At 38.5% G+C, this 27,366-nt stretch overlaps 4 protein-coding genes across 4 annotated transcripts; 1 reads left to right on the top strand and 3 right to left on the bottom strand.

The window, feature by feature from the left end:
• Positions 1 to 485: 485 nt before the first annotated feature.
• On the top strand, positions 486 to 5,029 carry LOC111325840 (uncharacterized). Its single transcript, XM_022929754.2, has 2 exons — positions 486 to 2,289; positions 3,019 to 5,029. Exons 1-2 carry the CDS (start codon positions 510 to 512, stop codon positions 4,137 to 4,139), a joined length of 2,901 nt encoding a protein of 966 aa, XP_022785489.1. The 5' UTR covers positions 486 to 509; the 3' UTR covers positions 4,140 to 5,029.
• A 9,329-nt stretch (positions 5,030 to 14,358) lies between these two features.
• On the bottom strand, positions 14,359 to 17,944 carry LOC111325847 (uncharacterized). Its single transcript, XM_022929763.2, has 4 exons — positions 17,794 to 17,944; positions 15,869 to 16,223; positions 15,235 to 15,416; positions 14,359 to 14,889 (listed from the first exon to the last, which is right to left on the bottom strand). The coding sequence occupies exons 1-4, from the start codon at positions 17,813 to 17,815 to the stop codon at positions 14,531 to 14,533; spliced, it is 918 nt and encodes a 305-aa protein (XP_022785498.1). The 5' UTR covers positions 17,816 to 17,944; the 3' UTR covers positions 14,359 to 14,530.
• A 2,413-nt stretch (positions 17,945 to 20,357) lies between these two features.
• On the bottom strand, positions 20,358 to 22,921 carry LOC111325825 (uncharacterized). The gene is made up of 3 exons (XM_022929741.2): positions 22,785 to 22,921; positions 21,749 to 21,927; positions 20,358 to 21,415 (listed from the first exon to the last, which is right to left on the bottom strand). Exons 2-3 carry the CDS (start codon positions 21,801 to 21,803, stop codon positions 21,054 to 21,056), a joined length of 417 nt encoding a protein of 138 aa, XP_022785476.1. The 5' UTR covers positions 21,804 to 21,927; positions 22,785 to 22,921; the 3' UTR covers positions 20,358 to 21,053.
• On the bottom strand, positions 22,781 to 27,353 carry LOC111325824 (uncharacterized). The gene is made up of 4 exons (XM_022929740.2): positions 26,527 to 27,353; positions 25,666 to 25,975; positions 24,562 to 24,740; positions 22,781 to 23,414 (listed from the first exon to the last, which is right to left on the bottom strand). Exons 1-4 carry the CDS (start codon positions 26,546 to 26,548, stop codon positions 23,047 to 23,049), a joined length of 879 nt encoding a protein of 292 aa, XP_022785475.2. The 5' UTR covers positions 26,549 to 27,353; the 3' UTR covers positions 22,781 to 23,046.
• Between the last annotated feature and the right edge of the window lie 13 nt (positions 27,354 to 27,366).

The raw sequence follows: 27,366 nt of genomic DNA on the forward strand, positions 1-27,366 counted from the left end.
TTTTACCTGTGTATAAATAAAGTTAAATAAATAAATAAATAAATAAATAAATAAAGTGATTTGTTACCCACAACGAGGCAGTTGATATGCATTTCAACTAATTTTACAAAGCAAATGGCTGGCTAAAATATTTGGCGATTGTCGCTAAAATATTTGGCGATTTGGCGGCTGCGTTAAAGTAAAAACAAGAAGATGAGAAAAGGCGTTTCTTTTCTGAAAACCTGTCAAAACATTGAACTGTTAGGTGAAAAAGTTGACACATTTTAACCGAAGTAATTATTATTTGTGGCGACAACAATGGAAAGATGTTGACGATTAGCCGTAAATTAGCACCCCGTTTCTTCTTCTCGCGGGGGCAAAATTGTTTATAAACGTCATCTCTTAATGTGTAACGCTTCGAATTAGCGCAGTTTTAGAAGAATTATTGTGATTGGCTTAATTGCTGCTAAAAATATCCAAACCTTGGCATCCAATTAAAACGCTTATTGCACCACAACAAGAAATCCAATATGGAGGTCAAGGTTGGTTATAAAAGTAGTTTTGGAGATGTACAATACTATGCGATCGATCAGGACCTCTCCGCGATCCATAGTGTGAACAAGAAAAAAATCATGGTTTGGAACGGGAAAGGGAAATATGGAGTCAAAACCGGGCGAACTGTCCGAAATCCTTTCTCTCATTTTCTTGGCCGCGAACCGGAAGTTTTACTCAAGTTTACAAGAGGAACGGAGAACATGTCCAAATACGATATGGAACAGTTCCTCGAAGAGAACGATATAGGGGATGGCCTTGGTGATTTCACACTCTCGTCCAACCGGCATCTGCGAGCTGGAAGTGGAGTGCATATGTCTAGCGTTATGTACTCCTTGAAAAAGCGCAAGCGATGGACCTTGTCAGAAGTGTTCAAGGAAATCAGTGGTCAAGACACAAGCGATGCTTCGTCTAGACCCAGTGTTACTATTGTGCGTCGCCGGATGCGACAAGAGGTCGACGCAGATTGCATTGCTGTCCACAAAGTCCGAGAGAACATAGTGTATACTCCTCGAAAACGCAAATACACTCGCGTGCAAGATTTACTGAAGAAGAGTGACTCAACCGAATTGGAGCCCGAAATTGGTTACGAGCTGTCGTATCGATATCCAAAGAACGAATACCCCGAATGCAGCGAAAGATACGCCACAAGTTATCGTTGGTCTTTTCAGTATTCTCTCAAAGATCCGTGCAAGTCTCGATTTAAGAACAAGGGCGTGAAAAACAAGGGCTACCGCTGGGGTCTCTATTCCGACAGAGAGCTCAGGAATAAAGAAGTTCTCAAAGGTAAACGTTGTCAGGCATACTCAACACCCAAAATCGCTGAGAGTAAAATTAGTGTGATGGGTGCAAAGTGGTTTAGTAGCTTTAAGACCCCAAGAGAGACATCCTCTCCCTATAGTACAGGGTTTGATATTGGCTCTTACATTGATGAGCTTTCCAGACACCCACCGAAGAAAACACGACAGAAACCAAATTTGAGACATAAAGATGGATCATTGAGTCAGTGTTTTAAGTATGGAAAGAAAAGTTTCGTCTTCATTGACCCTGAACCAAGCATGAACACCTCTCAGAATCCTACCACTGCCCCATCTGCTTCTGCACCTTCAATGATTCCTCCATCAGAGAAGAAGCTAACAGCTCCTTTACAGTTATTGCTTGATGACTTGAAGCCTGAAAAGCTTACCGAAGATTGGAATGGCATGTACTTGGAAGGAAACAGCTTGCCAAGGAAGTTCACAATTGACCTAATTCCCCTTCTTTCTCCCGGTGGAAGCTTTACAAATGAATTTTGCTGCATACTGTTTGAAATGACCGACCAGCTGAATCGTGAAATGAACTGCAGAACAGTTGCAGTTAGTTTGCATGCCACAAAGACTCAGGACCTTTCTGGTGATCTTTGCAATGCTATGAAAAACTTCTTTGTGGAATTGGAAAATGAGAAGAAAGACTTTTGGAGAGTGTGCGATGCAGTTAGCTGTGCAACTCATTACTTGCAATGTTGCTACCAGTCTTTCCTACCCCCTATGCAAGACTCCCACAGCCACACAAAAATATGGAATTCTATTGATGTGCTTGGTTCTATGTTTGGATGGAAATCAGAGGTCTTAACTCGGGTGGAAATAAAATCTGAACTGAGAGCAAAAATCAAGAAAATTGATTTGCTCAGCATGGATGTTGTTATAAGAACTGATACGGATGATGAAGGAATTGCAGAACCACTTGAAAAGTTTTGTGGTATATGCTACAAGGAATTTGGTGAGTATTTCAAACCATTGGATTTTTTTATGTCATATACTTAACACATATAATCGTATTCAAAATATAAAAAAGAGTTCATTAATAAAGGTGAAAACTGATGTGAAAAGTATCAACCTTTTCACTCCTAGAAGTGATTAACATGTAACTTCTCTCCATGATCTAAAAAAAATTACTCAGTAAACAGGTAATGAGAATACTCAAACTTTATCTTGATCTAACATCAAGTTCTTGAAAATAATTTTCATGGGAATGTGTAGCAGCCAGAGGGGAGAATCAAATATTAAGGTTAAGTAAAGGGGAAAATTGACTTTACATAACATATGTAACCCTCTATGGGAAAACAGTTTACTTATCCATTCAAAAAGATTGCACTTGTTTAACACTGAAGCGAAATGTTTTTAAGCTGTTTGCTAACTGGTTTTAAAAAAATTTGCATCTGTTTAAAAAAATTATTGCATCAGTTTAAGGCTGTAGCGTTTAAAAATTGGGATCAAGTCATTGGCTGTAGAATGATAAAGCTGAATTTTTTTAAGCACCATGTTTTGCTATCCCATTTGTGGTATTTGTTAGAGAGATGTGGTTACTTCTATATAGTTTCATAATTTATCACTTCTTATGAGAAATTCACTCTATTTTCAAATTTTCAATACAGTGCAAAAATTACAGTAATCCTCATGATCATATGTTTTTTGTATGTAAATCAAAGTTATACTTCTTTCCCTGCAGAGAATCAACTTTTGACTCCATTTACTGCTCTGAAACACTGCCTACATACCTTCTGCGATGAATGCTGGGAAGTCCACCTGAAGACACAAATTAGCTTGGGGAACACAGACCTACAATGTCCTGGACATAAGTGTAACGTCTGTGTTGACAAGGCCACTATTTTGACTCTGGTGCCTAACTGGTATGACAAGTTCCAGTCACAGAAAATTGACAAAGTCATAGAGTCCAGTTCAGAATTGAGGTGGTGTCCCTCCAGCAAGTGTGCTAAAGTGTTAAAGGTGTCTGCATCTGGTGCCATGGCCAGTAGAAGCAACCCAGTGTCTGTAGCATGTTCTTGTGGAGGGCTTTGGTGTTTCCAGTGTGGTAAAAAGGCTCACTGGCCAGCTTCATGTTCAGGTGAAGAGAAATTCCAGGAAATTACCAAGCAAATTCATGCAGAAATCAAGCAGAAGGGAGAGGATTGCATAACTTCAGTCATGGTGCGAAATTGTCCCAACTGTCGCTATCCTATTGAAAAGCACCTTGGCTGTAGTTTTATGTTCTGTATCATGTGCCAGACAGCTTTCTGCTGGGAATGTCTTACTCCCATGAGCAAACATCAGGAAGAATGTAAACAAAAAGTGCAGTCAAAGGAAGTGGATTTAGATCTTGTCAGCTCAAGCAGCACTCATTTTGAAGAATACTTTTCTATATATCTTAGCAACAAAATGGGACAATCGAGCAAGGTTATGTTCCATCAAAGACAGCGGCTGCGGAATTTTGAGAAGATTGTAAAATCCCATGAAAGTCTTAATAGCTCACCTGTCTTCTCATTTGATGGAGTGGTGGAAAAGATTCTGCAGGGTGGCTACAAAAATGTACTGAGGAGTGCGGCTGAATTCAAGTTTTATTCCCATTTGACTCTTGAAGGTGCAGCAAAAATGGCCATTTTGTCAAAATCTACATCTAAATGTGTAAAGAAACACATGAGCCGATTGCAATTTATCATGGAGAGAATTGAAGAAATCTTTAAGTGTGACTTAAAACAGCTGTTAAAGAACAACCATTTGAGAAAACTGTCTAGATTACTACAACATGGAAATGATTGTGTCTATGCAATTGGACAGATTCTCTCTGATTGACAGGAAAAATACAGGCCTTGAATTATCAAAGGGACCAGTTACTTACACTGCGCACTCTGCTTAATTATTTTTTGGAATGCAATTATTAATGTTTCCGTGCAAATAAATCATAGGCTTGAATTTCATTTTTATTTGGTTTTTGTATCAGCATATAGGAAATCAAACATTTGAACCTTTGACAAAATTGAACAATATGTTATAATTTCTCTCTGCATTGAGATTTTTTTGCATTAAACTGTCAAGGAATTAGAATAGATATACAATGCAGAATGATATAATTATCTATATATTTTTTTGCATTGGTTTAAATTTTGTAACTTGAACTTTACAGCAGCATGAAAATTTTGGAGTCTCTCCTCTTGTGCATGGATTGATACATTGAATGATATCAGCATGTACAATTCAGCATTTGTGTTTCTTTAATTATACATTCAGTCTGAAATTGAAACCTTTTAATCCAATACCACAAAGTTGTCATAGATAAATGGGAAAAATCATGTTATTGCAATGCACTCAATATGCTATGAAAATTGACGAAATTTTCACCATTTTCATAATATTGTTTATAGGGCTATGTGTATATTGTATAACTCTAGGTGTCTTCCTTTTAAAGCCCCAACTGCCCAGCTTTTGTCACCTTTTGGAATCTATCATGTAATCTATCCATGTTTTGTTGATTCACCTGCTTATTAATTTTCTCCTTTTTGAAGCACCGCAATCTAAATCTCATATGTTTACACAGTTAGAATTGATATAAAAATGAAACCTACTATTTCTCTGAAAAATATTTCGAGATCGGTTTGTTAATTCTCCCCTCTAACTACTACACATTTCCTTGTAAAATAGTTACAAGAATGTAATGTTAGATCAAAAAAATTACTTCTACCTGATCAGTTTGAATAATCTCATTCCCGGTTTGTTGGATAATTTGTGGAAATAATAGTGAGAAGCTACATATTAATCACTCAACAAACATATGAAATACATATATATGAACTGCGGTTATGAAACGTATATGTGCACGATCCTTCGCAGTAAAGCACTATTTAAAGTGCACCTAAACCCAAAATTTTTTTTTCGCTTAACGAAATAAGCTTATTTTTTGGAGTATTTCTGTGCAAAAATTTTTTAATTTGCTCAAATCTTTAATTTTCTATGCTCAGTCAAAATACGGAAAATCGGCCGCCATCTTGCCCCACGACCGAGTTTAAAGAAGAATGGCTCTAGCGGGTAATGTGACGTCAAATCGAGAACACGAAAGTCTGCATCTCACACATTTTCACTTGTTTGGGAAGATTGTCGTCGATATTGTCCGAAATATGCCGACTAGGTGTGTTGTATGAAGAATGTATGAAGCGCGATACCCTCTTGCAAATTTCGCACGTTGCTACATCCTTCTACAACACACTTAGTCGGCATATTTTCGGACAATTATCGACTACAACCTTCCCAAACAAGTGAAAATGTGTGAAATGCAGACTTTCGTGTTCTCGATTTGACGTCACATTACCCACTAGAGCCATTCCTCTTTAAACTCGGTCGTGGGGCAAGATGGCGGCCGATTTTCCGTATTTTGACTGGGCATAGAAAATTGAAGATTTGAGCAAATAAAAAAAATTTTTGCGCAGAAATACTCCAAAAAATAAGCTTACTTCGTCAACCCAAAAAATTTTTTTTTGGGTTTAGGTGCACTTTAAGCAATAGTGAAAATCAGACCTGAAAAAAATTTAGGCTTGTACGGGATTCGAACCACTGACCTCTGCGATACTAGTGCAGCGCTCTACCAATTGAGCTAACAAGCCAACTGGGTGCAGGCCATCAAATTAATTCGACATAAACCCGTAGATGATAAATCAAACAACAAACATATGAAATACATATATATGAAATGCGGTTATGAAACGTATATGTGCACGATCCTTCGCAGTAAAGCACTGTTTAAGCAATAGTGAAAATCAGACCTGAAAAAAAAAAAAAAAATTCAGGCCTGTACGGGATTCGAACCACTGACCTCTGCGATACTAGTGCAATGCTCTACCAATTGAGCTAACAAGCCAACTGGGAGCGTATATGTGCACGATCCTATATATGTATATATCATATCTATATATGATCCTATATACGATCATATATATGTATTTCATATGTTTGTTGTTTGATTTATCATCTACGGGTTTATGTCGAATTAATTTGATGGCCTGCTCCCAGCTGGCTTGTTAGCTCAATTGGTAGAGCGCTGCACTAGTATCGCAGAGGTCAGTGGTTCGAATCCCGTACAGGCCTGAATTTTTTTCAGGTCTGATTTTTACTACTGCTTAAATGGTGCTTTACTGCGAAGGATGGTGCACATATACATATTAATCACTGTGGGTGCTCAAGGGTGGAGAAACGATCGCTTGAACTCGTGGATAAAGTATCAAAGAGATATATACGTGTAAAGCTGCTATCAGTAAACTAAGGTGTTAAAAAAACCATAGCATTGCGAGTATAGAAATTACAGTACTTGAGTATGTGATAAAAACTGCTCCCCTAGGGTGGTGCATGGGTGTGGGCAGCTGGCTTCTCTGTGAACATCAAATTTTAAATCTGAGTATGATCGAACGACCACGTTTCGTTCTAGAGGGAGGCTGGGTGAGTTCTGAAAAAGAATTTCTTGCAAAAATAAGCTCGAAACGAAATTCTTGTACGGAGTAAGTAGCCTTTCCATCCAAAAATAGGGAAACTGTAGTGTCGTCATTCAGACACAAAGAGACTGTTACTCTGTTACCAAAGGCTAACTGAACTTTAATAACAAACACGTTAAACATACAGAAGTATAAGAGTTTACTGACTTATAGTAATTTAAAGCATGCAGGTATTTCCAGTACAGTAGGATCACTGAGGGTAGTACATTTACTAAACTAAGTACAAAGTGCTCAATTAAGATAGGTACATGCATAATAAATACACTCCAGAAACAACATTTGATCAAAGCAGCTGCCTTGAAATAAAACTATGTATTGCTCACCAGGGTTCAAAATAATTTATCAGCTTTTAGCGAAAATTTGAAGGCTTTTGTGAAGGCTTTTTTTTTTTTCGGCTGTCAACAATAAATGAGCAATCAGTACATGTCTTCAACGCTCAACATGATTAAATTGCCGTGATTTCAGCATCAAATTCTTTATTTTAATCAATATGTTTCGTTGTGGCAATTCCCTTTCTAACAAAGCGTAATGAACGGCTCAAGTTTTCGATGTTTGTTCAAGCATGAAACATGCAACTTCGTCTAGACAAACTGTCGCGCTTCTTCATTCACGGTCATGGAAAATCCGTACTGTCAAGCACCGACTAAGGCAAGTTTCGAATCGTATGTGCGGGAAAGTCTGGTAACTTTTTACAGCACCAAGTCGAGACTGAGGGGAATATATTGTCTCGTAAACCGAAATCATTAAATTGAGAGGAACAGGACGATCTAAGATCGTAAGTCGGGTTACAGGCTTTAAGCTTTAAGTTGAACTGATATCTCAACTCGTGTATAAATCTGCCCTTTTTAGAAGCCTGTTGATGCCCATGTTACGATAGAATTTAATTCCTTGGTCAGCTATGCAACATAAAGTTCTGGAATTCCAATAACTACAAGCCTTTGCTACTGACTAACACATGCATAAAGCCCTACTGAAGAGCATTGTTTACAAGAGCAGATACGTTCTTCTCTCAAACTGTTCTCGCCAATTTTTTCATAAGTACTAATCTGCACTCCTCTGAGTTCATAATTGTCACTGAGGGAGTGTCAGAGAAGGTTTATTTCAGAAGGTTTATCTCACAAATAAATACATACATGGCAGCCCTCTAAGGGGCTGAATTGCGTATTTACAAAAATTGTAACAGAATATCTAATAGTATGACTAATGTAAGAATAATAATAAGCTTAAAAGTGAAATTGAATACTGTAAAATGATGAAACCTATTGATAAAGCTATATTTATATAATATCATGCTCAATACAAGATTTCATTAAAAATGTGTCCCTGAACCTATTTGTTTTCCACCTTGGTGTTTCAAAACGCCTGCATCGTCTTAGATGGTAAGACGACTTATGGGCTGAGGGTAAAAGATTTCTTAACCGGTTACTCTTATCATTTAAAATAGAATTAAAGGTCTTCTTACAAATATTTTCATTGTAACGTTCAATGCTTGGTAGTTTAGTACTGACTAAAGCATCGCTGTAGTCTATCCCCGGGAAAATAATGGCCAGCGTCCTTTTCTGGACACGCTCCAGTTCCGTCTTGAGATACAATGGCAGCGAGTAATAGAAAGCCGGTACCGTATAACTAAGTACAGATCGAATGGAAGTGCAATAGAATAAGACTAATTCACTTGTCGGGAGTCTCGCCCTCTTAAGCTGCACCAAACAATACAAACGTTTAGAGGCCTTGTTTATAACCTCACTAACATGCTCTTTCCATGACAGGTCATCACTTATGGTGAATCCAAGGAGTTTTGCAGACATTACGGTTTCCACACCTTTCCCATTAACTATAATTGGAAAGAGTAATTTTGTGACAAGAGTGATTCAAAAGCCCTGTCTATAGACATACTTTACTGATATCCCTCAATTATTAAATCCCAATGATGTAGATTACCAGTGTACCTTTCACTATAAGTAAGCTGGTAATTTTTCTCAGACAAAGCAATCATCGACGGTGATTCTGTTTGCATTAAATACATCTGCCCTGTACATTGTGACAGTATTGAATGCAATTGATTACCCTCTCCAAAATTTGTACCAGGTCACAACTGGTATGTATTCCTTTTATCTTATGATAAATCAAAGCAGTCCAACTCATAGCAACACATGCATTGTTTTCCAGTATTTTCACCAAAGTACATAATATCACTGACTATATGGTGCCTTGATTGTTAGAGTAGGATCACGATGGAATCGTCTTCGCACATGGCACTCGATCACCATAGTTAATCTTACAACGATTACCAAACATCGCATGACGAGACCTGAATTCTTTTGCATAATTATGTTATTTCTTTTGCAACATCACTTTTTTTGTACACACAACGGGTTGTTAGTAAAACGCACAATGGCGTAACGAGTAATGGCGTAACGACGTAACGAGAAACCGCGTAACGGGATTTTATTTAATGTCATTTTTTTTTGTAATTTTATTTTATTTTATTAATTTTTTAAATTTTATTATTATTATTATTATTATTATTATTATTATTTTTAAATGTGAAAATTATCATTCGTGATTGGCGGGGTTTTTCCCGCCCTTTGGCCAAAGTTACCGCAATTCCGGAGATACTAGGAGGCGCAGGCGCACTTTCTCACGCTTCCATGAGGTTGGTCATGGAGAAGAACGATAATGGTTAGTGTTGGACTTTCATTTTCAGTCAGTTTTAGTTTCCTTTCTTGCTTCTCGATATCTTCCGTCACAATTTGTTTAGTGTAGTTGCAGGTAATTGAGTAGTTTTTTCGTCCGGCGCGCTATTTTTCAATTCTAACATCTTGCGTTTACGATTTTCCGCAGAAGTCATTTTCCTTGGGGAGAGACGGCTCTCTGGTAAGTGAAAGTTGAATACCTCATTCAATAACATGTAAATGAGTGGCAGGGTATTCTGCAGTCGCTCCTACTTAATTTGAATACATGCTAAGTAGATAAAGGTCTCTATCACAACAAGGTCAACTTCAGCCTCACTCTGAATCAAAGGCTTGGCAACTAAGTACACAACTGTAAAATGGCCTATTGGCGCGTTGTCGTTTTGCTGTTTCTATTTTCTTCAATAAATGAAGAAATTTCCTGGTCGTCTGGCTGTTTTTCTTCGTTTAATTCATCTAACAAACTTGGATTTACATTTGCCAGCCATTCTTACTCGTCGTCGCCGGAAATATAATTCAAATTGTCCGCCAATTTTTTTTTTCGTAACAACAATCCAATTCTTTGCTTGCGCGTGCGAGAAAACCTGTTTAACCGTTACTCTAGAGTACAAGTACCGCGTGATATTTTTACTCGTCTATGGCGTTATTTGTACTCTACGAAGTGTAGTTGGATAATAAATCATCATATCCAACACCACGTTGTTTGGTACCAAACAGACATTCCTGCGAAACAATATGCGGATGTAATATACGCACAAAAGCAACAAAACTGATCGGGAACAAATAGAAAAATAACAGCTGATAATGTACTCTGTTTAAGCAAAAGCAACAAATGTAAGCTTATTACGATAAAGCTCACATAAGTATAACAAATGCGTTTATCCTCACTCTGATGAAAGTCCAGCATGGCATCTTTGTTTTCGTTTCCTAGAGTTTGATCACGAGGCACCTTGGTTTTATCAGCAAATGTTCTTCTGTCACTCTGTCCATATTTAACTCAATTGATTTCTCAGGTTTGATTCGAGGGAGACCTTTGCTAAATCATCTGATTCTTTTGCTATTTTGAATTCGCGGAACGACCTGTTTCGAAATATACGCTCATTACAAACGCTATCTTTTAAAGTGGATCTACCGCGAACGGTGGTGTGTGGGTCTGTAAGTTCGAGCGTAGAAAACATGACACCATTTAATTTGTTAACATAGTCGACATAACCACCATCTTCGACATCGTGGAAAGAAGGTTGCGCCGTTATTACGTGTCTGCGGTATTCCCCATTGCACGTGACTGAGCTTTGTGTAGCGGCCCTCTGGAGCCTGGCGCGAGAAGGGAAAATGAGGGCCTGCGGACAAGGCCGTTGTTGTTGCCTATCCCCGTTCAAATGCGTACGTAGAATTTCATTGGACGATACGCTCGCAGCTTTCTTTAGAAGACATAAAGCAAGGATCATATCAGATCGTCTATTCATCGCCAGAGTGTGCTCTAGAGAAGGAGTTTCTTGAAGTTTTGCGGAAAGAAGGGCAGTTTCACGACAACATGGCGGCAGTTGTGATCGATGAATCACACACTATTGAAGCGTGGACTAGTCGAAGGTGAGTTGTTTATTCGCAAATTTTCGTTCTATACAAGGTATATCTTTTTGAATGAATTCCTACTATGGAATTATTTGCCTTTGAGAGAGGCTTATATTTGCATACATACTATTAAGGTAAACAAAATATCTTGTCCATCGATCACTGCCTTTTATCACACTGTCCTACCAATAGTGGAAGGAATTTTGTAGATGAATGTTTTATGCTTGCAAATTTTAGGAAATTTGGTGCAAACGATGTGCATTTTACTTCCGGTAATTGCTGATTGGTTCATTTTGTGAGGCGTGTTTTTGAAATTTAGTTGGGGGCGGATGGTCAACAACAACGGCCTTGTCCGCATGCCCTCATTTTCCCTTCTCGCGCCAGGCTCCAGAGAGCCGCTACGCAGGCTATATAGTCGGTCCCCCGACCAACTAGTGTAAGAACACGCGTGGCTACTAAGAAACGAAATACAATGAAAATAACTAAGAGAAACCTAAGCTACACAATATAAACGCGATAATAAACGAACTACCAAAATGTACCTGATGAGCTTGCCTCGAAATCACAATAAAATAATACTTAGATTTCCTAGAAAATTACCACGAGGCCGCGACATCGCTAAAGAACGTGTACAAAATATAAGTAACCAATGGCTAGGAAGATACGAGGCAAGCTATACGAAAATAGAAACAGAATATTAAAAACTTTCAGATCGATCCCGTAACGTCAATGGCACGCACAACTAACAGCTCGATCGACGACGACAAGGAAAACGAACCTCAACTAAGACAGCTAAGTGAAATTGATCAAAAGGCAAAATCGTAGCCCAACTGTAACGCAATGTCACGCAATTACAAAACAAACTTAATAGAGTAAATGCATTCAAAGAAAAGGAATGTGTATCTGTTTCTTGTCAAACAGACATTGACCACAAACAGATCAACGATATGATAAAAAGTGTGTCGGATAACAAAACAATTCGAAACGAACTCAATAACAAGCCAGCATTGAAACGAAAACTTCTGGATGATGTACTGAAAAATGACGAATCCGTGAAATTCTACACGGGATTTCCGACGTTGGCCTGTCTAATGGCTGAACTGGAAATTGCAGTATCCATTCTGCTGATCTGTCTCGTCATCGCTTAAATCGTGGTAATTCAAATTCTCCACATGACCGTCTACAAGTTAAGCGAAAACCCTCAAGACTTTTGTACGCACAGTCTTCAGTAAACCTGAAGTCTGGAATACCAGTGAAGTCATGGGTCCAATCCTTAAGCGAAAGTGAATGGGGAAGTAATTTTCCTTCTGGCAATGTTATCTTGGAATTGAATAACTCTTCAATTTTGGAAATTTTATTTCCGCAGCATTCTAAAAAACCTCAAGTAGTCTGCTCTTGTATTCCCCTCAGCCTCGACTTGGTGCTAAAACTAGTTACCAGACTCTCGCAAAAACAACTCGAAACTAACCTATCTTAACGAGTGGGAAGACTTTGTAAACGACATTAAAAGGGATTTGACGGAACATAAATCTTGAATAAAGGTAATGTATACGTACAGAAACATAAACACGGTAATGTTACGGTGTGTACACAAACTTGCATACTTCACACTTGAACGTAGAACGCTGAATACTGTAAACAAAAATACCCTGTAGCACGCTTTACGTCTCCCGAAAGCTTTTTAAAACATTTCTTGCTTTATTGTCTGAAAGGTAGTGTTCATCATATCATGACAGCGACTTTTACTTCAGTTGGACTATTAATAAGCGTAATATTTTCGATAAAATTCTGGTTCAGTGGTGAAAAAATCGCTGGAAAGTGTGTTAAAAGTTCCGGCAGCCGGCTGTTATCTTATTTTTAAGTCATGGGTACATGTTTCCGTAGGAATTTCCATGTCAACAGTTTGCTATGTCAATCACAAACTCCTTCGTGATTCTCGCTGCCCCTTGGTATGTAACACGTTTCTACGCTATCGCATACCCACGAGTTAAAAATGAGACCAAAGTCAATTGGTTAATACTTGCCAGATTAAGGTACTTAAATGTACCCATTAAAGATCTGCCCGTGCAAACTCGCATAGCTGTAAATTTGCATTACGATCTATGACGAGGCGAGATTTTCAAAAGAATGTTAACAAGTTTTTGTCCTTCGTTTTGTTGTTTTGTTTGTTTATATTATTTTCTCAGGAACTGCTAGCAAGCCGCTGCTAGATTTTGCTAAGAAAGAACGCATCCAAAGTTTTGCAGATGGGTGGGGATCACACAGAGTGAGCGGAGGGTCAACTACGGGCATGAGAGTCGTACATCACTAACCCTACGCGCGGAGAGAGTGCTTGCCTCTCTACACCAGAAAAACGCGAAAAACGGTCACTCAGCATGCGCAGTCACCTGCTCTCCCTTCTCTAAAAATGCATGACGGGGAAAATACGTGCAAAAGGATGCCTTCAGCAAAAACAAAAAAAAAAAAAAAAAAAAAAAAAAGAAAGAAAGAAAGACAAAGAAAATAAAAGAAATGATTAAAAAAAAGGGAAACATCAACACATTTTGAACTTTTGTTGTAGAGCGTTTTCAAGGCTCGATATTTCAAGCATTTTTAGGTTTAGCTTTTGTTTTATTAAGTCTCGCCTTTTCGCCCCTACGTGCTATTTTGATGAATCTATAGTTTTGATGATTTATTTTTAGTGTGTGCTTGAACTTGGCTCAGCACTTACCGTGCTAGACATTTTAATCCCTTGTTATGGTTGAAGATAACTAGTTTGCTAGGTGGTCATGTTTGAGTTGGTAAAACTGACCTTGAGTTTTACCCACACTGAACATCCTGTTTTGGAAGTTCCCACGGTTAGCTAACCCAAACATGTCTGTGATTTTTGTATTTAATACTGGAGCACTCCTTGCTGAAAGTAGTAGAAATAAGTAGTAGGAATAAGTAGTAGAAATAAGCAGTGGAACAAGAGAGAGAATAAAGAAGAAAATTACAGAGTCTCAGTACCTCTTGTTAATTTGCCAAGCGAGTGGTAAAACCCCTCAACACTTTTGTAGGCTCCAAAGAAACGTCTCAAAGATGAAACGCCTGTAATTTATTGATTATTGCACGCACGAAAAGGCAAACAGAGTGCAAAATGAACAACGAAGGGAATGCACCAGAGAAAGAAAAAGCTAAGGAAGGTAACCTGGCCCCAAGGGGAACACTAATCATTTTAAGACAAAAGACCATTCTTTTCTTAGCCTTTTTCGCTTTATTTCAAAAGCGTTACTAAAAGTGAAATATTTCAAATAACAACTGAAAAAATGTTTAATCAGTAAATCAGTTAAAACGAGATCAAAGCGAAAACAGAGCAAACTGACAAAAAAAAAATAGAAAACAAAAAAAGGGAGGGAAAGAAAAGAAAACGAAAAACTGATTACAAATTAACAAAAGTTTTAAGACGGTTTAGCTCATCTTGTCATCAGCGAGGATACGATGAAGCGAGAGTAAAATTGTTGTTCAGGTCATATCGCCCATCACCGCGCACACGAACGAGTACCGGTCCATAATCCTGCGGTCCATCCAGTCCCACGGGTACAACATTTACTGCTCCGCCAGATATGTCGCTGAAAGGGGTTTCAACGTCGCAGTTTCCTTTTTTGTACGTCTTCTTACAGGCGTATGTGGCAAAGCCTGATTGCTGATCGTTTGCGATGACTGTGATGGTGATGTTGTAGTGGTGTTCGGGACCAAAACAATAGTCAAGAGTGTACAACTTGTGCCGTCTTGTTTGGACGCTTTGAATGGAGGAGCTTATGAAAATTGGGACCAGGTTACCGGCTAAGGGATGATAAAAATAAGAAATGACTTAAAACTTTCTTTAGGCATATAATCTTGCGCCGGGAAAAAAAATTTGCGTTTTTAAATCGTTTCGAAAAGCCTGGCCATTGCACTTATAAAAGTTAAAACGGCTATCTCTAATGAGGCTTTGTAGCATGCGCATTCTTTAATTCGCATTAGGAGCTTGAGGTACTTGTACTTCGTAAGTCTTATGCAACTCAGCTAATTCTCAGGGCTCTCTCTAGCATTCAAAATAGCAACAGGTTATCGTAGGCTCAGTGGGGGCACTATTTAATGATAAGGAAGTTCTCAATGAAATAAAATTATGGTGCAAAATCTACTCACCGCTTTCTACACCTTTCCTCCTGTAATTCTTCGCTACAGCATATTCTTCATCAGTCATTTGCCAACGGGGAACGCAGGGAAGAGGGAGATACACTCTGTCTTTGTAATCAAATGTCAGAGAGAGGGTGAACGTAAAGGCAGGAGCAGGGCCTGTAACGACGTCAAAAAACAAATCTTTGTACCTGAAAAAACAAAAACAAAGCAAGGAAAGGAAAACTTCAGAGCTCTTCAAATGATTTCCAAGAACGGGAAGAAAACAAAAGGTTAAGGAAGGTAAAAGATTTGTTTATCTGCTTACATTAGTCATTCATGAAAGTTGGTTTCTGAATTGGAACACATTCCACATAGCTTGGTCTACATGTATCAAAAGATGTACAACCAGTCAAGTGAAGAGGGTTGGAAATTCCTATTTGTACCCTTTTCAATTGAGCTATCAAAAATCAATGGTCAAACAAAAGCGAAATGGATTTCTAAACTCATGTTTGAAGATTAGCTTCAGTTTTGAAAACATTTTATTAACAAACTATTCAATCAGTTTATTTAACTATCTCTCCATACATCCATCCATCCATCACACGCACACACACATACACACACACACGGCACAGGTAGTTACGTGAGGGGTTGTACATACTTAGCTGAATATGTGAAGTTGAAGTCAGGCACAGCTGTATCCTCATTTATTAGATTTGTGGCAATAACCTGGCCAGTTGGATCCGATGCTCTCACATAAACGGTGATGTAATCTCCCGAATCCTTGTCCCAAGGATTGTTTGCCAAGTTTACTGCAAAGCGAGCATTTAAGCCGTCAAAACTGCATCCTCCACAGAGAGCCGCATGGTAGGAGACGTTCTTCTTGCCAGGAAATTGCTGGTCATTCTGTGTGATAAACTGTACTTCTACTGGAATGGGGATTGGGGCAAGCGGCAGCCCATCCTCTAACTCGATCATCCTGAAAGATGACCCTTGGGCAGTGGTTAAAAAAGCGCCTAAAAATTATGAAAAGTGAATAATGGTAAATAAATTTATACGTAAAAATTGAATGAAACTATTTGTTTCTCATTTAAGATCATAATTTACCAGCTGTCTGTGCGAGCGGACAATAGAAAACGTATCATGCAAACCATTATGGGCCAGAATTGCAACATTATGGGCCAGTATTGCAACATCATGAAACTTGACACCTATATTACATGGTTGTTCAAATACCTAGTGGTCAAGAAAGGGACACTTTAAGCCCGTGGATTTTGAACAATAGAAATGCAAAATTGTGAATCATGATGCTAAGCATGAAACCTTAAGCGATAAGCTAGAACCTTCGCCATTAGGACTAGCTCTGTTTTAGGTAACACTCTTCTTGCTTTTAAGTACTTTTAGTCCTGTTTCGCGGAATTTGCGTGACTAGACCGCCTCCCGGTTAGCTCAATAGGATAGAGCGCTGGACTGTTGTGCGGGAGGTCGAGGGTTCGAGCCCCGGCCGGACCAACACTCAGGGTCTTAAAATAATTGAGAAGAATTTGCTGCCTTTCTATAACATCAAGAAATGGTTAGATATTCTAGTCTTCTCGGATAGGGACGAATAAATGGAGGTCCCGTCTCCTGCAGGGTTGGGGTAGGAGACGTTAATTTCCCACACACGAGATTACTGTGTGATGGATGTCCTCCCCTGGGGTGGGATGGGTGGGAGGGTGGACTAGCACGAATGGTTCCTATGTTCCTTTCTAGTCCTTCCCCACTGCAAAATTAATGCAGTGAAAATGGACTAAATTAAATTAAATTAAATTAAATTAAATAAATTAAATTAAATTAAATTAATTAAATTAAATTAAATTAAATTAAATTAGACAGAAATCTGCATATTTCCGCTTTCGGTTTTGGTCGTTGCAAACAGATGTTCGAACTGTCTGATTGGCGAGATAAACTATAAGAATTTGAACATGCTTTGAAAAGAAATGCATTTTATTTCAAGTTTAATGGGAGGGGATTTGTTTCAGGCAGAGATTAACACAAACGAACGATGATCTAAACCGTAATTTAAGAATTTAAACAAAGTTTAATTGATAAGGACCTTAAGATGTCAGGACGGCAACGCTAAAGAAGACATCGATTTAAAAAGGAATTGCTACTCTTAACTAGAATTTCGAAAATGGCTGCATGTGTTTACCGTCTTATACGGCACCACACCTCAACCTCAACATAACGCACAAACCTAGTTAAAATAATTAAAATAATTTGCTGTCGCGGTTTCGGTTCGCAGACGGCGCAATTTTTGGTTATTTCACGTTGTTTTCTTGCAAAGGACGGCTAAGAAATTTACAACATTTTAAAATGCATGTGCTGAATTATTGTTTTGCCAATTAGATTTGTTTTCCCACGTCCTCGTTGCAGTCACAGTCGTGGTTTGTTTAAAGTCCCTATAAATAGCGCGTGTGAGCGTGCACGAGCAAAGTACAAATGAAAATTCCAGTCAACATTCAGCGATAAATATGATGCAAAGTACAAATGAAAATTCCAGTCAACATTCAGCGATAATTTGTGTGCATACGTTATAAAACTCACCGAAAAGAAGCAAGGCAAACATTTTGGACTTAATACCTCAAAAGCAATGAGTAGTTGTCGTGTCGCTGCGATGGCACAGTGGAATTGAGCTTTTGCCGAGACCGAGACAGCTGTAAGAGGTGGTGATGTCACGAAATGGCAAGGAAACGTTTTTATTGGCTCTGAAAACAATACTTACAAAAGCAACTTTCTTAGGGGGCCAATAGAAATGCAAGTTCCAACGAAGTAGTCTGCCGCGGAAAAGGGGCAGAGCCCAATTCTTGGAATCATAAATAAAATATGCTCGATCCATCGAAAACATTCATTGATTTAGCATCCGCAGAATGTTATTCTCTTGGCTAAACCAAAAGAAGAAAAATTTCAGTCTGATAAACATTTCTGCTAAGCTCAGAAAAAAATCATATTCCGAAAACAAATCGCCTTTTAAGAGTTGCATATAACCCCAACATTAATTATGCATTCATTTCATAAAGACTAAATATAAAGGTTTCTTTGCAATATTCTATGCATGATTAACGTAAGGGATTAACTCTTTAACCTCGAGACAGCATGACTGAATCTTATGACCATCATTTGACTGAGAAAGTTTGCATAGATGCGAAAAGATTTCTGCGTGGCTCTGGTTTAGCTTCCAATCGGGAATCACTGCTAATGACGAGCTGAATTGTTGATAAAACTTGTTACTTCAACCCCCTTTAACGGAATAAAAGTTAGATACCGTAGTTTCTCGGTTGTTTATTCAGAAACGGAACTTATTATTCTCATTGTTTATTCAGAGACGGAACGCTTTGAGCGAGCGACATAACAATTCTAGGAATTTGAAACGTGGTTCAAACGATGTTTCGTTGTCATGGATATCATGTTACCGAGCTCTTGCTGTCAAGAAAGTGTGCAAACTTCCGTTTGTTTACTTTCTATGGAAGTTGGTTAGTGTTCTAAAAGCAGTATTCCTTTTGGTGTAGAGCGTTTTCGAGGCTCGATATTTCAAGCATTCTTTTTACTTTACCTTTTGTTTTATTAAGTCTCGCCTTTTCGCCCCTACGTGCTATTTTGATGAATCTATAGTTTTGATGATTTATTTTTAGTGTGTGCTTGAACTTGGCTCAGCACTTACCGTGCTAGACATTTTAATCCCTTGTTATGGTTGAAGATAACTAGTTTGCTAGGTGGTCATGTTTGAGTTGGTAAAACTGACCTTGAGTTTTACCCACACTGAACATCCTGTTTTGGAAGTTCCCACGGTTAGCTAACCCAAACATGTCTGTGATTTTTGTATTTAATACTGGAGCACTCCTTGCTGAAAGTAGTAGAAATAAGCAGTGGAAAAAGAGAGAGAATAAAGAAGAAAATTACAGAGTCTCAGTACCTCTTGTTAATTTGCCATCTACCATTTGAGTGGTAGAACTCCTCAACACTTTTTAATTCATAGGAATAAAGGATTGGGTTCTAGGCAATCTTCGCTACACTTCAGACCAAAAAGCTCTGCTCGTGTTGGATTCGTTTCGTGGTCATTTGACGGAGGCCGTATAAGAAAAGGTTCTTTCAGAACCACCACAAGGGCTCTTTTCAGAGCCACCCTAGTTCTTTTCAGAACCGCCTGATCTGAAAAGGTATGACGGTATATTTGTATAACGGAGACTTGGCTGCATGTCTGCTGATATCCCAAATTCGTGCGTTGCTATTCCTGAATAATTCATCTATTTCACAGGGACTGTACTAATACCACAGAAGGTGGAATGTGTATCTATTTAGACCAGAAAATACCGTGTAAATTATAACGGTCCTGCGATCAGGAGGATGTGGAATCGTTGGGGATCTCAATGAGACCTTATAGTTTACCAAGACAAATAACATCTATTGTTTTAGATGTTATCTATCACCCGACCACCAACCGCGAACCTGAGAATGTTATTCTTCGTGACCATATACAAAAAAACCTTGATACGTTGGTATTGAAACAACCTAAAGCTCTTGTTGTGTTAACTGGAGATTTTATTCCCACCTCAACTGGATTTCGCGCACAATACACAAGTGGGATGAATAAACTAAAACAACTTGTAACCTATAAAACTCGTGGTACTGTCACGCTGGACCGGTTTTCTACAAACAGTATACGTCACGCAAACACGAAACTCGCACTTTTTTTGTAAGGAATAGAACTTGAATTTTCAAATATGGTGATCACATCACCTACGAGCGAAGCTACAGAAAAATTTCAGATAAAACTGTTAAAAACAGAAGTTATGGACGGAAGCAAGTCGGTTAGACAGACAGCTACCCGAAGATGACTGATAACCTTTAACCTACATTCCAGCACGCAGGCATTATTCTAAACTGCTATTTTTTTTTCCTGTTTTTCCGAGAAAAACAGGATGAGTCTATGAATTCAAAAATAATATTTATAACTGGCTTATTGGAAAATCCCCGAGTGGATATGGAAGGTCACACTGAGCATGATGATAAACATTACATCGGTTATTGCACCTTCCCTGCTTTCATAGCGCGGAGAGATCTCAAGAAAAACCGTTATCCTTGACGTTACGTAAAAAAAATGAGGCGAGATCTATGTTTTAATGATTCTGGCTTTATTGAAATTATCTCATGTACCATGGAGAGTTAACGCATCATGCTTTTAATTAATTGCATGACGCTAACAAATTCATTACGGTCCCTGGATAATAACTTACAAAGCTCAGCTTGGAATAACTATCTTAGCATTAACTTGTTATGCAAAATCATTGCTGTTTGTTCGAAAAAATTCTGCTCATAAGCTTGGAGGCCTTCGACCTCTCTATAAAAACCAAATTTAACACCACGATATGAGCCACAAATAGACAAGTATCAGCTCTGCTTTTCTCCTAACGGGGGGGGGGGGGGAAGGATGGCGGCAAGAGGGGAGGAGTCAGCTGACTCTTTCAAGTAGTCAGTGAAGCTCACTCCGCAGGTAGGGATACTTCTTCAAAGCAGTTCTAAGTTAAGTTACATCGACGGAAAAAAAAATCGTTTGTCAGATCTTAGAGTTGCAGATCCCGTAATGAAGGATAAGAAAACATTGTACTAACCGACACAGTTTCAGTAAACTAAATCTTAACGACGAATATCAAGGTAAAAAAGGAAGATTTTTTTCCCTTTTCGGTTAAGGAAATTAGATAAAAGAATATGGTGGAGGATCACCCTATGAACTCCATAAAGTACCTTTCCACTATCCCTTCCCTCCCCCCCCCCCCCACTCCTTACGGGTCTACGGGTCTATTATTGTCTCAGTACGGCACCGAGGCTGCAAGGGTGAAGTGGTTACTTTGATGGTGGCGCCCATCACCACTTATAAGGACATGAACGGGTCCATAGTCAGCTGGTTTCTCCAGGTCCATCACCACTAGATTTACGGGGCCTCCGGATATGTCACGAAATGGAGTGCGCACATCACATCTTCCATGTGCTATCATGTACGTCTTCTTGCAACCATAAGAGACAAATCCTGACTTTTGATCCTCTGTTATCACGCTAACGGCGATTTTGTAGGTAAGGTTGTCCCCGAAGCAATAGTCAAGGCGGTACAATTTAAATTCCTCAGTTTCAATTGACTGAGTAATGGCTGTTTTGAAAACCGGCTGAAGTAGAGCTGTGACAAAAGAAATAGCAACTATTATTCGTGTTGTTGGGTGCTGCAGTAGGTAAGAAATCTCCTCAAATCATAGAAAGTCTACCTGAAATCAAAGTTTTCATTTCGAACTCAACGATGCTAGCTCACATACGTTATGCTGAATTTTAGGTGTGGCGTCGCAAGAGAAAGCATATACATCCAGAAATTCGTGAAATTCTAACTAAAAATATAAATTCTTTGTTTTAATTGACATTAATCCCGGCGTTGCCATCCTGACCACTGAAGGTCCCTATTATGGTATTGGTTTACGGGGACATCTGTGAATGAACTTAAGAATCACATATAATTTACCTGTATTATTTCCCTCTCGGTATTTCCGCCACATAGTGTTTTCCAAGGTCGTCATTTGCCATCGATGGGTGCATTCGCTCAGAGGATAAACGCGGTCCGTGTAATCGAACGTTAGGGATAACGTGAATACAAAGGTGGCAGCTGGTCCTGTTACAACTTCGAAGAACAAGTTTTTGTACCTAAATAGAGAAATATCTGGGTTTCTTTTGTTTTTGTTTTTTTTACTAAGTTGAAACTGTACTGAAATGGGCCAACGTAAGGAGTTAAAAAGCTTACGTTTTGAGCGTTAGCCCTTCGTCACAGCGAAATAGAGAAATAGTCAAGCACTTTAAAATTTTCGCACAAGAGGAAAAAACTTGTCAGTCAGGTTGGATGAGCCATTTATGAGAAATGAAGTCATGAGCCTCATAACTGAAGTGAAACAAGGTTGTTAGGTTACTATTTCACCAATAGTATGTATGAAGTAAATCATTTTGACAAGCGACTGATATGTCGACGTCTTTCCAGATTTAAAAAGATCGAAATATTTCTGGCCGCATTTCAGATACAACTTCGACACTACCACCGAACTGGCTACGAAGCCACTAGTTAGCTATAGGAGTTAGGTAAGTTTCTGTAAGTTAATTTTCGCGAAGGAATCTGATCATATATAAGCTGTGCTTCAAAAACAGGATTAAGAAAACTGACCGTTTGGGCCTCCTAACCTAACTTTTAAGTTATTATTATATTACTGTTTGTACATATGATTACCGTTTCTACTTCCTTGCATTACTTGCTATTCTGGATTGTGTTTTATGATCCTGACTTAAACTATTAGATTTTAAAATTTTTATTCATATGTTATGGTACTTACTTTTAAATTTGATTCTAACTTAGCTAGTGTCATTTCATTATGTAACACTAAGCGTATGACGCATTAAAATTGTTTTTTTATTGTTATTATGAATATATCACATTTTGATCTGTGGATAAAATAACGCACGAAGAACTATGTCTTGACTGGTAATTAAAACTCCAGTCATGGCACAAAACTTACTTGGCGACGTAAGTGAAGTTGAAGTCCGGTACTGGTATACCGCTGACATCAAGATTATTAGCGATGACATTGCCATCAGTATCTTTAACAGTCACTGTGATGTAGTATCCCGTATCATAACTCCAGATATAGTTAATTGTCACTGGCGCACAAGAAAAGGACTATTGCTTTTTGGAAAACAACTGAGGAAATTATGGCGATTATGGCTATGAGATTAAATGTTGATAAAAGCCGCCTCTTCCTGAGCTGTCTTCTCTGTGGATCATGGTAGCTGAAGGAAACGAGCAGCAATTGTGAAATTGTTAGTTTGGTTGTATTGCCCTTCACCCAACACAAGGACTTGTATTGGCCCATAGTCAGCTGGTTCGTTTATATTTATCTGCACAACATTCACGGGCAATCCAGATATATCTTTGTATGGGGTCAGCACGCCACACTTTCCATATTGCTTTATGTAAGTCATTGTGCAGCCATAGGTGGCAAACCCTGGCCATAGATTCTCATTGATGACAGTGATGATGATGTTGTAGCTTCCTGGTTTGACGAAGCAGTATTCAAGCTGGAACAACTTGAATTCGTGAGTTGAAACTTTCTGGGTCGTTGAGGTTTTGAAAACTTGGTAAAGTTCAGCTAAGTGAGAAGAAATAGAGTTGCTTAGTATCCCATGAGTTATACAACCATTATACTACTTCATGCGATAGCTTTCAGCTACTTTCCTACTTATCATCATTGTTACTTCACCGTCATCGTCATCGTCATCGTCATCGTCTGTCACGTTTACGGATACGAACTCTAATCTTTTTTACTTATGTAACTCTTCCGTTTTTAGCACAAAGACACTAAGAAACTTTCAATGACTTTCTATTAAATTTGTTAGCGCGCTTTGTTTGATTTCTATTCCGTGACTAGCGAATATCCGCTCGAAGCTAGCTACACAAAGCACTGTTCATTTCTATTTCCCCTATGTCAAAGTGTAAGATCTAAATTCGCCTTCTATTAGCAAGTAGTCCAGTTGCGAGGATTCACTGTAGCGAAACCATTTCGGAGCCGAACGGAGTTTAGGAGTTCTTCTACCCCGAAGTCAAGATCCGATGTAAGTTACGCTTGTAATATTCCTCATTTTTATCATTTCTAGTTTCGAAGTTTTTCGGTTTTCCTTATATCGAAGCTTCATGTATCCGTTCTATAGTTTTTACCGCCTGTGCTGTACAAAGACTGCCAGCTTAAGTGAATAAAGAGTTTGATGCTGCTACTTGTCTGAAGTTAAACACTGTGGTTATACTGGCGAACTCCGGTACACAACACCACGTGTCTGCGGCATCGGGAACGCGACATCGTCATTGTTATTGTTTGTGTCTTCCATATTTGTGCTTATCACCGTTACACTGTACAGTTATAATTATATTCGTTTTAATTATTATTTTCTTTTATTGCTATAAAAATGTTGTCATTTCTACTTTTAAATTTGAGGTAAAGGACCAATACTCCGAGTAAAAAGTCCACAATATGTGGAAAATGCCAGGTGAATCCGGTAAGATCTAAGAGGTAAGCACAGCAACTAACAAAAACAAAAATAAACAAAAAGATATGTATATACAAGAAGTAGGTACTGGCCCAACTATGCAGAAGTCGCAAAAAAGTTGTTCAAAAGGCGGATAAAAATTAAAAGATTCGGAGAAAAAATTAACTTGAAAGAAAAATATTGTTACAACAAAATAGACAATGAAAGAATAAAAGCTATAAAGAATAATAAGTGAAAGGAAATAGCTTAACAAACTTGTATCATTTCCTTGCTTGTACTTCTGCGACACCGCGTGCTCCGAAGTTGTCATCTGCCATCTGGGAACGCAATGATTTGGCACATACACCCGGGCTTTGGAATCAAACAAAACGCCTAATGTGAATGTAAACAGTGGGGCCGGTCCTGTTTTGACTTGAAGAAACAAGTCTTTATACCTAAAATAAAAGTGATTATTCAGTCATCACGGCAAAGGAGGATGCAATTGAACTTGATTCAGTCCTTGTTCTGTTTGGTAAACTACCGTAAAATGTGGCATAATTTGATTTTACAGTATTGTCGACATCATGAAGGTGAAGCAAGGTTAACGTTGATGTTCATATATACATAATTACTGAGTAATTTAAATATATCAACAAAGTTGAAATGGTAAATTGGCCACCGTTACGATTATAAAAGCTGACGTTTCGAGCGTTAGCCCTTCGTCGAGCGTTAGCCCTTCGTCGAGCGTTAGCCCTTCGTCGAGCGTTAGCCCTTCGTCGAGCGTTAGCCCTTCGTCGAGCGTTAGCCCTTCGCTTCGACGAAGGGCTAACGTTCGAAACGTCAGCTTTTATAATCGTAACGGTGGCCAATTTACCATTTCAACTTTGTTGATATATTTAAATGATTTCGTTACCCCCACCGACGCAACCCCAAACAGTTTCTTTAGAAACTATCAGCCTTTCTACATAATTACTAGTTCTTCTCGTTATGACCACATTGTTTCCTTTTAATCCTTATGGGCAAAGAAGTTACACAATTGGCTCCAAAAACAAGTTCAGAGAAGTGATATAAAAAGTTTCATTACCACTAATTATTTTGTAAAGGATCCTACTATTTTTTGAAAAGCCAAGGATGATTTAGTAAGTTAGGACACAAATCATGATATACTTTTCTTAATATGATTTTATAAAGCTTGACATTGACATCCGAAGGTAAATGACTTTAAATTACTCTTCCCTGCTGCATGAAGCTTTTTAATTCCCAACAACATCATAACCCCACACAATGCCAAGAGTAAAGTGAAAAGAGCCAAGAGATATCTCACTAGATAAGTCACTTCAGATAGAGAAACGGTTTGAAATTCAAACAAGAAACTCTTACTTGGCGGAGTAGGTAAAGTTAAAGTCTGGCACAGGCATCTTGCTACCATCAAAATTAGTGGCAATGACATTTCCATTTTCATCTTCGACAGAAATAGTCACATAGTCTCCCAAATCGATATCCCATGGATTGCTTAACAAGTCTACTTGAACTACAGCTGTCAACCCATCAAAGGTGCAACCACCACAGAGGGCTGCATGGTAAGTTCTTGTTGATTCTCCGCGTAGGACTTGAATTTCATAAGAGGTAAAAAGTACTGGAACAAAATACGCAGGAAGGGATGATCCCTGAACTGTAACCAGAGCGAGGACTAAGAGTAGAAAAATGATGCAAAATGAAAGTGAATCATCTAAATATGTACTACATTATATTAGTATAACTCGAAGATAGGATCGTCACTTCCGCAAAGATGTTTCCATTTTCAATTCCAATTTAGCGTTGGACTCAAGGCTGTAAAAAATGCCCTCTAGAAACTAGAAACAAACTCCATCAGCGAAAAAAATAATAGTCTTTAAGTTTGATCGAGTTGAAATTTGAAAAGCTTCAAACGATAGATATGAATTTTGCGGTCACAGGAGTAGAGACTCCCTTCTTGGAACTACCGATATTTGCTTCGATCGTCACTTTTCTTTTTCTAGGAAATGGTCACAAGTAATTTAGGAGTTGTTTGAGTAAGAACCTAATTTTTCCCTGTGACAAGCTTGGCAACAATGCAGCAGCCTAGTTAAACCGTTTTTACTTTAGAGTGTGGAAACAATTGAACGTTAACTGCATGATGAAGGCAATTACATAAGATATCATCGAGAAGTGAAAATCCGCTATTGAGCATAAATCTGGATATGCTCCAAAAGTAAAACTCACCTAACGAAAGCAGGGCATTCATCGTCAACAATGACTTCAGCTTCTTCTGTTTCTTAAACTCAATAGCAGCAAGGCAACTTATAAGATTCGACTGTTAAAAACTTTCGAGATGTACTTGTATGTCACCTCTAACGTGACCGTGATAATTTTGGAAAGTGCCCCAGTCACAAGTGCTTCCAATGGCTTTTGGCAATGGAAACATGATAACGAGATCTTTTCTTAGAGGTTAAACAGCTTCTCCAAGGGGCCAATGAATGAAGAGAATCTGAACGAGTTGTGATTGGCAAGTACAACCCTCTTCCGTCAGTATGATGATGACGGACCAAATATTTGAACACAGATCAAATTTGAAATCAAGGTGAAGGTTAAAGTCTTCCGGCCTGTTTACTGACATGATTAAAACCTAACAAGACCACATCACATGTTTGGTCATGTGGAGCGTTCAATGACCGGAGGCATTTCGCATGGGAATCACTGAATATTCACTGAAATACCATGAAATATGGGTACACCTTTTCAGCAAAATGTAGAGCTTGCCTTTGATGCCACGTATTCCTAAGAAAACTGAATGCTTATTTGGCGATCGAATATCGTAGTGTCGTCAAACTTTTCGCCTTATAAAAGGAAAAATTTCCTAGGTGTTATCCAGGATTAAACACGAAATTGTTTCATAGATCATCACCCACTTAAAATCGGTAGAGGAGGCCGTTTATCGAAAAAATAATTTTACAAATAAGTCCCCAAACAATTAGAAGTCTGGTAACTTTTTTTTATCTGAGGAATTTTGATAATGCAAATTAGATAAATGTGTTGTTCAGTAACCAGACTTCCGCTTTTCTT

The sequence above is a fragment of the Stylophora pistillata genome, chromosome 8 (genome assembly GCF_964205215.1).
Source record: "Stylophora pistillata chromosome 8, jaStyPist1.2, whole genome shotgun sequence".
Classification (NCBI taxonomy): domain Eukaryota; kingdom Metazoa; phylum Cnidaria; class Anthozoa; order Scleractinia; family Pocilloporidae; genus Stylophora; species Stylophora pistillata.

Bases quoted from the DNA above. Each gene is read 5' to 3' on its own strand.
- LOC111325824 (XM_022929740.2), bottom strand. From the start codon at position 26,548: ATGAATGCCCTGCTTTCGTTAG. The intron at 25,976-26,526 runs GTGAGTTTTACT...TTCTACTCTTAG, and splicing joins GAATGCCCTGCTTTCGTTAG to TCCTCGCTCTGGTTACAGTT. The intron at 24,741-25,665 runs GTAAGAGTTTCT...CTTTTATTTTAG, and splicing joins AACTTTACCTACTCCGCCAA to GTATAAAGACTTGTTTCTTC.
- LOC111325847 (XM_022929763.2), bottom strand. From the start codon at position 17,815: ATGTTTGCCTTGCTTCTTTTCG. The intron at 16,224-17,793 runs GTGAGTTTTATA...CATAATTTTTAG, and splicing joins GTTTGCCTTGCTTCTTTTCG to GCGCTTTTTTAACCACTGCC. The intron at 14,890-15,234 runs GTGAGTAGATTT...ATCATCCCTTAG, and splicing joins GAGGAAAGGTGTAGAAAGCG to CCGGTAACCTGGTCCCAATT.
- LOC111325840 (XM_022929754.2), top strand. From the start codon at position 510: ATGGAGGTCAAGGTTGGTTATAAAAGTAGTTTTGGAGATGTACAATAC. The intron at 2,290-3,018 runs GTGAGTATTTCA...CTTTCCCTGCAG, and splicing joins TATATGCTACAAGGAATTTG to AGAATCAACTTTTGACTCCA.
- LOC111325825 (XM_022929741.2), bottom strand. From the start codon at position 21,803: ATGACGACCTTGGAAAACACTATGTGGCGGAAATACCGAGAGGGAAAT. The intron at 21,416-21,748 runs GTAAATTATATG...CTTTTGTCACAG, and splicing joins CCGAGAGGGAAATAATACAG to CTCTACTTCAGCCGGTTTTC.